This window comes from Oncorhynchus clarkii, chromosome 23 (genome assembly GCF_045791955.1).
Source record: "Oncorhynchus clarkii lewisi isolate Uvic-CL-2024 chromosome 23, UVic_Ocla_1.0, whole genome shotgun sequence".
Taxonomy (NCBI): domain Eukaryota; kingdom Metazoa; phylum Chordata; class Actinopteri; order Salmoniformes; family Salmonidae; genus Oncorhynchus; species Oncorhynchus clarkii.
In genome coordinates, this window is record NC_092169.1 from 55,428,817 (window position 1) to 55,441,122 (window position 12,306).

General features: G+C 38.7%; 1 protein-coding gene across 1 annotated transcript in view; it reads right to left on the reverse strand.

Moving 5' to 3' along the window:
- The window catches only part of LOC139381141 (janus kinase and microtubule-interacting protein 3-like), a 98,352-nt gene extending 88,430 nt beyond the window's left edge, over positions 1-9,922 (reverse strand). Inside the window, exon 1 of the mRNA XM_071124486.1 lies at positions 9,770-9,922. Coding sequence (XP_070980587.1) covers positions 9,770-9,922 — 153 coding nt within the window. The remainder of the gene's footprint in view (positions 1-9,769) is intronic.
- Between the last annotated feature and the right edge of the window lie 2,384 nt (positions 9,923-12,306).

The window sequence follows — 12,306 nt, forward strand, 5'->3', positions numbered from 1 at the left end:
GACATCATATTGTCTGAAATAAACCTGCATAGTGGGTGATAAGTATCCTTATTGTGACATCATATTGTCTGAAATAAACCTGCATAGTGGGTGATAAGTATCCTTATTGTGACATCATATTGTCTAAAATAAACCTGCATTGTGGGTGATAAGTATCCTTATTGTGACATAATATTGTCTGAAATAAACCTGCATAGTGGGTGATAAGTATCCTTATTGTGACATCATATTGTCTAAAATAAACCTGCATAGTGGGTGATAAGTATCCTTATTGTGACATCATATTGTCTAAAATAAACCTGCATTGTGGGTGATAAGTATCCTTATTGTGACATCATATTGTCTGAAATAAACCTGCACAGTGGGTGATAAGTATCCTTATTGTGACATCATATTGTCTAAAATAAACCTGCATAGTGGGTGATAAGTACATGTGACATCATATTGTCTGAAATAAACCTGCATAGTGGGTGATAAGTATCATTATTGTGACATCATATTGTCTGATATAAACCTGCATAGTGGGTGATAAGTATCATTATTGTGACATCATATTGTCTGAATAAAACCTGCATAGTGGGTGATAAGTATCCTTATTGTGACATCATATTGTCTGAAATAAACCTGCATAGTGGGTGATAAGTATCCTTATTGTGACATCATATTGTCTGATATAAACCTGCATAGTGGGTGATAAGTATCATTATTGTGACATCATATTGTCTGAAATAAACCTGCATAGTGGGCGATAAGTATCCTTATTGTGACATCATATTGTCTGAAATAAACCTGCATAGTGGGTGATAAGTACATGTGACATCATATTGTCTGAAATAAACCTGCATAGTGGGTGATAAGTATCATTATTGTGACATCATATTGTCTGATATAAACCTGCATAGTGGGTGATAAGTATCATTATTGTGACATCATATTGTCTGAATAAAACCTGCATAGTGGGTGATAAGTATCCTTATTGTGACATCATATTGTCTGAAATAAACCTGCATAGTGGGTGATAAGTATCCTTATTGTGACATCATATTGTCTGATATAAACCTGCATAGTGGGTGATAAGTATCATTATTGTGACATCATATTGTCTGATATAAACCTGCATAGTGGGCGATAAGTATCCTTATTGTGACATCATATTGTCTGAAATAAACCTGCATAGTGGGTGATAAGTATCCTTACTGTGACATCATATTGTCTAAAATTAACCTGCATAGTGGGTGATAAGTATCCTTATTGTGACATCATATTGTCTAAAATAAACCTGCATAGCGGGTGATAAGTATCCTTATTGTGACATCATATTGTCTGAAATAAACCTGCATAGTGGGCGATAAGTATCCTTATTGTGACATCATATTGTCTGAAATAAACCTGCATAGTGGGCGATAAGTATCCTTATTGTGACATCATATTGTCTGAAATAAACCTGCATAGCGGGTGATAAGTATCCTTATTGTGACATCATATTGTCTGAAATAAACCTGCATAGTGGGTGATAAGTATCCTTACTGTGACATCATATTGTCTAAAATTAACCTGCATAGTGGGTGATAAGTATCCTTATTGTGACATCATATTGTCTAAAATAAACCTGCATAGCGGGTGATAAGTATCCTTATTGTGACATCATATTGTCTGAAATAAACCTGCATAGTGGGCGATAAGTATCCTTATTGTGACATCATATTGTCTGAAATAAACCTGCATAGTGGGCGATAAGTATCCTTATTGTGACATCATATTGTCTGAAATAAACCTGCATAGCGGGTGATAAGTATCCTTACTGTGACATCATATTGTCTGAAATAAACCTGCATAGTGGGTGATAAGTATCCTTATTGTGACATCATATTGTCTAAAAAATAAACCTGCATAGTGGGTGATAAGTATCCTTATTGTGACATCATATTGTCTAAAATAAACCTGCATTGTGGGTGATAAGTATCCTTATTGTGACATCATATTGTCTGAAATAAACCTGCACAGTGGGTGATAAGTATCCTTATTGTGACATCATATTGTCTAAAATAAACCTGCATAGTGGGTGATAAGTACATGTGACATCATATTGTCTGAAATAAACCAGCATAGTGGGTGATAAGTATCATTATTGTGACATCATATTGTCTGAATAAAAACTGCATAGTGGGTGATAAGTATCCTTATTGTGACATCATATTGTCTGAAATAAACCTGCATAGTGGGCGATAAGTATCCTTATTGTGACATCATATTGTCTGAAATAAACCTACATAGTGGGTGATAAGTATCATTATTGTGACATCATATTGTCTGATATAAACCTGCATAGTGGGTGATAAGTATCATTATTGTGACATCATATTGTCTGAATAAAACCTGCATAGTGGGTGATAAGTATCCTTATTGTGACATCATATTGTCTGAAATAAATCCGCATAGTGGGTGATAAGTATCCTTATTGTGACATCATATTGTCTGATATAAACCTGCATAGTGGGTGATAAGTATCATTATTGTGACATCATATTGTCTGATATAAACCTGCATAGTGGGCGATAAGTATCCTTATTGTGACATCATATTGTCTGAAATAAACCTGCATAGTGGGTGATAAGTATCCTTACTGTGACATCATATTGTCTAAAATTAACCTGCATAGTGGGTGATAAGTATCCTTATTGTGACATCATATTGTCTAAAATTAACCTGCATAGTGGGTGATCAGTACATGTGACATCATATTGTCTGAAATAAACCTGCATAGTGGGTGATAAGTATCCTTTATTGTGACATCATATTGTCTGAAATTATCCTGCATAGTGGGTGATAAGCACATGTGACATCATATTGTCTGAAATAAACCTGCATAGTGGGTGATAAGTATCCTTATTGTGACATCATATTGTCTAAAATAAACCTGCATAGTGGGTGATAAGTATCCTTATTGTGATATCATATTGTCTAAAATAAACCTGCATAGTGGGTGATAAGTATCCTTATTGTGACATCATATTGTCTAAAATAAACCTGCATAGTGGGTGATAAGTATCCTTATTGTGACATCATATTGTCTAAAATAAACATGCATTGTGGGTGATAAGTATCCTTATTGTGACATCATATTGTCTGAAATAAACCTGCATAGTGGGTGATAAGTACATGTGACATCATATTGTCTGAAATAAACCTGCATAGTGGGTGATAAGTATCATTATTGTGACATCATATTGTCTGATATAAACCTGCATAGTGGGTGATAAGTATCATTATTGTGACATCATATTGTCTGAAATAAACCTGCATGGTGGGTGATAAGTATCCTTATTGTGACATCATATTGTCTGATATAAACCTGCATAGTGGGTGATAAGTATCATTATTGTGACATCATATTGTCTAAAATAAACCTGCATGGTGGGCGATAAGTATCCTTATTGTGACATCATATTGTCTAAAATTAACCTGCATAGTGGGTGATAAGTATCCTTATTGTGACATCATATTGTCTAAAATTAACCTGCATAGTGGGTGATCAGTACATGTGACATCATATTGTCTGAAATAAACCTGCATAGTGGGTGATAAGTATCCTTTATTGTGACATCATATTGTCTGAAATAAACCTGCATAGTGGGTGATAAGTATCCTTACTGTGACATCATATTGTCTGAAATAAACCTGCATAGTGGGTGATAAGTACATGTGACATCATATTGTCTGAAATAAACCTGCATAGTGGGTGATAAGTATCCTTATTGTGACATCATATTGTCTGAAATAAACCTGCATAGTGGGTGATAAGTATCCTTATTGTGACATCATATTGTCTGAAATAAACCTGCATAGTGGGTGATAAGTACATGTGACATCATATTGTCTGAAATAAACCTGCATAGTGGGTGATAAGTATCCTTATTGTGACATCATATTGTCTGAAATAAACCTGCATAGCGGGTGATAAGTATCCTTACTGTGACATCATATTGTCTGAAATAAACCTGCATAGTGGGTGATAAGTATCCTTATTGTGACATCATATTGTCTAAAATAAACCTGCATAGTGGGTGATAAGTATCCTTATTGTGAAATCATATTGTCTGAAATAAACCTGCATAGCGGGTGATAAGTATCCTTATTGTGACATCATATTGTCTAAAATAAACCTGCATAGTGGGTGATAAGTATCCTTATTGTGAAATCATATTGTCTGAAATAAACCTGCATAGCGGGTGATAAGTATCCTTACTGTGACATCATATTGTCTGAAATAAACCTGCATAATGGGTGATAAGTATCCTTATTGTGACATCATATTGTCTAAAATAAACTTGCATAGTGGGTGATAAGTATCCTTATTGTGACATTATATTGTCTGAAATAAACCTGCATAGTGGGTGATAATTACATTAGACATCATATTGTCTGAAATAAACCTGCATAGTGGGTGATAAGTATCCTTATTGTGACATCATAATGTCTAAAATAAACCTGCATAGTGGGTGATAAGTATCCTTATTGTGACATCATATTGTCTGAAATAAACCTGCATAGTGGGTGATAAGTATCCTTATTGTGACATCATAATGTCTGAAACAGTCTTCAGGTATGGTGCTTCATCTCCTCACAGGTTCTTGATGGGGATTGTGACTTCACCCCTACCTACATGTACAAACTACCTCGACTACCCCCGCACATTGACTAGGTACCGGTACCCCCTGTAGATTGCCTTGTTATTGTTATTTTATTGTGTTACTTTCACTTACAGTTGAAGTCGGAAGTTTACATACACCTTAGCCAAATACATTTAAACTCAGTTTTTCACAATTCCTGACATTTAATCAGAGGAAAAATTCCCTGTCTTAGGTCAGTTAAGGATCCCCACTTTATTTTAAGAATGTGAAATGTCAGAATAATAGTAGAGAGAATGATTTATGTCAGCTTTTATTTCTTTCATCACATTCCCAGTGGGTCAGGAGTTTACATACACTCAATTAGTACTTGATAGCATTGCCTTTAAAAAGGTTAACTTGGGTCAAACGTTTCGGGGTGCCTTCCACAAGCTTCCCACAATAAGTTGGGTGAATTGTGGCCCATTCCTCCTGACAGAGCTGGTGTAACTGAGTCAGGTTTGTAGGCCTCCTTGCTCGCACATGCTTTTTCAGTTCTGCCCAGAAATGTTCTATAGGATAGTGGTCAGGGCTTTGTGATGGCCACTCCAATACCTTGACTTTGTTGTCCTTAAGCCATTTTGCCACAACTTTGGAAGTATGCTTGGGGTCATTGTCCATTTGGAAGACCTATTTGCGACCAAGCTTTAACTTTCTGACTGATATCTTGAGATGTTGCTTCAATATACCCACATAATTGTCCATCCTCATGATGCCATCTATTTTGTGAAGTGCACCAGCCCCTCCTGCAGCAAAGCACCCCCACAACATGATGCTGCCACCCCCGTGCTTCACGGTTGGGATGGTGTTCTTCAGCTTACAAGCCTCCCCATTTTTACTCCAAACATAACGATGGCCATTATGGCCAAACAGTTCTATTTTTGTTTAATCAGACCAGAGGACATTTCCCCAAAAAGTACGATCTTTGTCCCCATGTGCAGTTGCAAACTGTAGTCTGGCTTTTTTTATGGCGGTTTTGGAGCAGTGGCTTCTTCCTTGCTGAGCAGCCTTTCAGGTTATGTCGATATAGGACTCGTTTTACTGTGGCTATAAATACTATTGTGCATGTTTCCTCCAAAATCTTCACAAGGTCCTTTGCTGTTGTTCTGGGATTGATTTGCACTTTTCGCACCAAAGTACGTTAATCTCTAGGAGACAGAACGCGCCTCCTTCCTGAGCGGTATAATGGCTGTGTGGTCCCATGGTGTTTATACTTGCGTACTATTGTTTGTACAGATGAACGTGGTACCTTCAGGCGTTTGGAAATTTCTCCAAAGGATGAACCAGACTTGTGGATGTCTACATGTTTTTATCTGAGGTCTTGGCTGAGTTATTTTGATTTCCCCATGATGTCAAGCATAGAGACACTGAGTTTGAAGGTAGGCCTTAAAATACATCCACAGGTACACCTCCAATGACTCAAATTATGTCAATTAGCCTATCAGAAGCTTCTAAAGCTATGACATCATTTTCTGGAATTTTCAAAATTGTTTAAAGGCACAGTCAACTTAGTGTATTTAAACTTCTGACCCACTGGAATTGTGATACAGTGAATTATAAGTTAAATAATATGTCTGTAAACAGTTGTTGTAAAAACGACTTGTGTCATGCACAAAGTAGATGTCCTAACCAACTTGCCAAATCTATAGTTTGTTAACAAGAAATGTGTGGAGTGGTTGAAAAACAACTTTTAATGACTCTAACCTAAGTATATACAGTGCCTTGCGAAAGTATTCGGCCCCCTTGAACTTTGCGAACTTTTGCCACATTTCAGGCTTCAAACATAAAGATATAAAACTGTATTTTTTTGTGAAGAATCAACAACAAGTGGGACACAATCATGAAGTGGAACGACATTTATTGGATATTTAAAACTTTTTTAACAAATCAAAAACTGAAAAATTGGGCGTGCAAAATTATTCAGCCCCCTTAAGTTAATACTTTGTAGCGCCACCTTTTGCTGTGATTACAGCTGTAAGTCGCTTGGGGTATGTCTCTATCAGTTTTGCACATCGAGAGACTGAAATTTTTTCCCATTCCTCCTTGCAAAACAGCTCGAGCTCAGTGAGGTTGGATGGAGAGCATTTGTGAACAGCAGTTTTCAGTTCTTTCCACAGATTCTCGATTGGATTCAGGTCTGGACTTTGACTTGGCCATTCTAACACCTGGATATGTTTATTTTTGAACCATTCCATTGTAGATTTTGCTTTATGTTTTGGATCATTGTCTTGTTGGAAGACAAATCTCCGTCCCAGTCTCAGGTCTTTTGCAGACTCCATCAGGTTTTCTTCCAGAATGGTCCTGTATTTGGCTCCATCCTTCTTCCCATCAATTTTAACCATCTTCCCTGTCCCTGCTGAAGAAAAGCAGGCCCAAACCATGATGCTGCCACCACCATGTTTGACAGTGGGGATGGTGTGTGTTCAGGGTGTTGCTTTTACGCCAAACATAACGTTTTGCATTGTTGCCAAAAAGTTCAATTTTGGTTTCATCTGACCAGAGCACCTTCTTCCACATGTTTGGTGTGTCTCCCAGGTGCCTTGTGGAAAACTTTAAACAACACTTTTTATGGATATCTTTAAATGGCTTTCTTCTTGCCACTCTTCCATAAAGGCCAGATTTGTGCAATATACGACTGATTGTTGTCCTATGGACAGAGTCTCCCACCTCAGCTGTAGATCTCTGCAGTTCATCCAGAGTGATCATGGGCCTCTTGGCTGCATCTCTGATCAGTCTTCTCCTTGTATGAGCTGAAAGTTTAGAGGGACGGCCAGGTCTTGGTAGATTTGCAGTGGTCTGATACTCCTTCCATTTCAATATTATCGCTTGCACAGTGCTCCTTGGGATGTTTAAAGCTTGGGAAATCTTTTTGTATCCAAATCCGGCTTTAAACTTCTTCACAACAGTATCTCGGACCTGCCTGGTGTGTTCCTTGTTCTTCATGATGCTCTCTGCGCTTTTAACGGACCTCTGAGACTATCACAGTGCAGGTGCATTTATACGGAGACTTGATTACACACAGGTGGATTGTATTTATCATCATTAGTCATTTAGGTCAACATTGGATCATTCAGAGATCCTCACTGAACTTCTGGAGAGAGTTTGCTGCACTGAAAGTAAAGGGGCTGAATAATTTTGCACGCCCAATTTTTCAGTTTTTGATTTGTTAAAAAAGTTTGAAATATCCAGTAAATGTCGTTCCACTTCATCATTGTGTCCCACTTGTTGTTGATTCTTCACAAAAAAAATACAGTTTTATATCTTTGTTTGAAGCCTGAAATGTGGCAAAAGGTCGCAAAGTTCAAGGGGGCCGAATACTTTCGCAAGGCACTGTATATATTTTCTTTATTTGGTAAATATTTTCTTAACTCTTTCTTGAACTGCATTGTTGGTTAAGGGCTTGTAAGGGCTGCAGACAGACTTGCATTTCACAGTAAGGTCTACCTACACCTGTTGTATTCAGGTGACAAAGTTTGATTTGATTGGCTGTAGATCCATAGAAACCTGTTTCAGAGACATTGGGGTTACCATCGTACCATACTGACCAGTGACCACTACTCTGGTGGGACAGATATGGGATATGTGATCACGACAATTCATATAAAACTCACAACATATAATATCATATCACAACATAATGATATTGGTGTGGTGCCCCTCGTCAATGTAACCGAACAGAGGTGCCAAGCTAGTCTCTTCCCCCAGTTACTTTCCAGTGAGCCTAAAGCCAGACTGACAGAATGGGGCTCATAATGTAAAGCATGTCCTGACAAGTTAAACAGACACTCAGCAGTGGAAAGTTAGCTAATGTACTCCCAGCTCCTCCCCTGTACAAGGCATTCAGACACGGCCAATGACATGGACATGTCATTAACAGTCTCAGCTATGCAATTAGCTCCCCAAGCTGTCAATCAAAACACACAGCCAATGACGGGTACATGTCAGGCATGCCCCTCCAGCCGAACCATTAGCCCCTCAGGCTGTCAGTCACCTAGCACACTGACATTGAAACAGTCCTATCGTGCACAGATTACATAGGCTTGCTTCCCAAATGGCACCCTGTACAGGACCCATAGGGATCAAGGCCTATAGTAGTGTACTTTAGGAGGGAGTAGGGATCAATTTGTGACTCAACCATAGACAGGAATACGTATTAGCCAAACTGTACTACAGTAGTGCCACATTACCCCTGTAATGAATTAACACAGAGGAGATCGTTCAGTGCAGAGAGAAATATAATCTACAGGGGAAGAGACTTCTGTCGGAATACTGGGCTCCCGAGTGGCGCAGCGGTCTAAAGACACTGCATCTCAGTGTTAGAGGCGTCACTACAGACCCTGGTTCGATTCCAGACTGTATCACAACCCGGCCGTGATTGGGCGTCCAATAGAGGAGATCGTTCAGTGCAGAGAGAAATATAATCTACAGGGGAAGAGACGTCTGTCGGAATACTGGGCTCCCGAGTGGCGCAGCGGTCTAAAGACACTGCATCTCAGTGTTAGAGGCGTCACTACAGACCCTGGTTTGATTCCAGGCTGTATCACAGCGGTCTAGGGCACTGCATCTCAGTGCTAGAGGCGTCACTACAGACCCTGGTTCCATTCCAGGCTGTATCACAACCCGACCGTGATTGGGAGTCCAATTGGCCCAGCGTCGTCCGGGTTTGGCCGGTGTAGGCCGTCATTGTAAATAAGAATTTGTTGTTAAAATACAAATGCATAAAATATACTGCCAGCTGCTGCTTTGAGTGGTAACATGGATGTTTCATCATTTCATCCCACCATGAGACAGACTTCACTCCTTCTCAAGTTCCTCCTCATCAAATATTGAAAGTCACAGACCTTATTGGTAACCTGAGGTTCTACAGGACAGGCATTGGTTTTTAGATGGGTGTTTAAGACATACCTTCAAGGAAGGTATGATACCTCTCCAGCCTGATACCTCTCCATCTTCCTTGAGGGTATGTCTAAAACACCAATCTAAAAAACCACTGCCTGTCCTGTAGTGCCTCAGGCCTGCCTTGGCAAAGAGGTCTTCTAACAATCAATGAGACTTCCTGGATTGAATACATGTTGAATCAACGCGTGTCTTATAGCTCCCACCTTGCTTTTCTCCTGCTGTAGTTCTATCTGGATGTCTGTGAGTTTGGCCCTCAGATCTTCATTCGCAGCCTGCAGGGCCGCCAACGTATCGGCCCTCTCCATCTTGCCTCGGCCCCCAGCCCCCCCGGCCCCCCCGGGCCACTTCTTGGACATGGTGAGGCTCTGGAGGTGGTGCTCCAAGGGACCAAGCCCCCCCCACCGCCCCCTCTCTCCAGAGGAAGCACCTGAGAACCTTCTCTAGTGTCTTCAGCGTTCTGTCAGCCTGTCGTCCTCAGCTACATCTTCTGGTCCACCTGGAACAACAAGACACAACACAGCATTTTAGTGAAGAGGCTGTTGATCCTTTTCTAACAAGTTAGGCTGTTGCTCCTTTTCTGACAAGTTGGGGCTGCCGAGTGGAGCAGCGGTTTAAAACTTCTTGACTATACTTGAGACGCATATGTCTCAAGTAGACACCTGGAAATGCAAATGCGCTACGCTAAATGCTAAATGTACTCGTTAAAACTCAAACCTTGATCAAAATTCACAAGCAGGGTATTGAATTAAAGCTACACTCGTTGTGAACCTAGCCAACAAGTCAGATTTTTAAAATGCTTTTCGGCGAAAGCATGAGAAGCTATTATCTGATAGCATGCACCACCTGAAAATGCCTGAATGCGACGTAAACAAAGACTCTGCTTATCCGACGCAGCACAAAACGCAGAAATAAAATATAAAACATTCATTACCTTTGACGAGCTTCTTTCTTGGCACTCCTATATGCCCCATAAACATCACTATTGGGTCTTTTTTTCGTTTAAATCGGTCCATATATACCCAAAATAGCTTTCTATAGAAGCTGTGTCATTCAGAAAAAAACATTGTTTTTAAACGCTGCGTAATTTTTTTTAATTAAAAAAGTCGACGATAAACTTTCACAAAACACTTCGAAATCCTTTTGTAATCCAACTTTAGGTATTAGTAAACGTTTATAATCTATCAAAATGATTACAGGGCGATGTATATTCAATAGCTCCTCGTTTGCAAATCAATGGCTGCCAATGTCCACATTAACAACATCCAGGTGAAGACTGGAAGAAACGGAAGCCAGATAGATGGATTTTCCAACAAATAATTCAATTGAAAATGACGACAATGGCGACATCGTGTGGAATTTGTTTGAATTGCATGCAGGTCGATATTAAATTTTGTCCTCTTTTAACAACTCATGGAAGTGACTTATGGAAATTATTTTTAGCTTTCAGAGAGCAGTTTTTCTTGCGTTTTTCAATGAAACACACGATCTGTTATAGTCACAGCCGTGATTTAACCAGTTTTAGAAACTTCAGAGTGTTTTCTATCCACACATACTAATCATATGCATATACTATATTCCTGGCATGAGTAGCAGGACGCTGAAAAGTTGCGCGATTTTTAACAGAATGTTCGAAAAAGGAGGGGGTAGAAGTAAGAGGTTTTTAAGGCACTGCATGTCAGTGCTAGAGGCGTCACTACAGACCCTGGGTCGATTCTAGGCTGTTTCACAAACGGCCGTGATTGGGAGTCCAATAGGGCGGCGCAAAATTGGCCCAGTGTCATCCAGTTTAGGGTTTGGCCGGGGTAGGCTGTCATTTGAAAATAAGAATTTGTTCTTAACTGACATGCCTAGTTAAATAAAGATTACATTTTTATTTTTGTTTTTAAAGTTAGACTGTTGATCCATTCATAACAAGTTAGACTATTGATCCATTCATAACAAGTTAGACTATTGATCCATTCATAACAAGTTAGACTATTGATCCATTCATAACAAGTTAGACTGTTGATCCATTTATAACAAGTTAGACTATTGATCCATTTATAACAAGTTAGACTGTTGATCCATTCATAACAAGTTAGACTGTTGATCCATTCATAACAAGTTAGACTATTGATCCATTCATAACAAGTTAGACTGTTGATCCATTCATAACAAGTTAGACTATTGATCCATTCATAACAAGTTAGACTATTGATCCATTCATAACAAGTTAGACTATTGATCCATTCATAACAAGTTAGACTATTGATCCATTTATAACAAGTTAGACTATTGATCCATTCATAACAAGTTAGACTATTGATCCATTCATAACAAGTTAGACTATTGATCCATTCATAACAAGTTAGACTGTTGATCCATTCATAACAAGTTAGACTATTGATCCATTCATAACAAGTTAGACTATTGATCCATTCATAACAAGTTAGACTATTGATCCATTCATAACAAGTTAGACTGTTGATCCATTCATAACAAGTTAGACTATTGATCCATTCATAACAAGTTAGACTATTGATCCATTCATAACAAGTTAGACTATTGATCCATTCATAACAAGTTAGACTATTGATTCATTCATAACAAGTTAGACTATTGATCCATTCATAACAAGTTAGACTATTGATCCATTCATAACAAGTTAGACTGTTGATCCATTCATAACAAGTTAGACTATTGATCCATTCATAACAAGTTAGACTATTGATCCATTCATAACAAGTTAGACTATTGATCC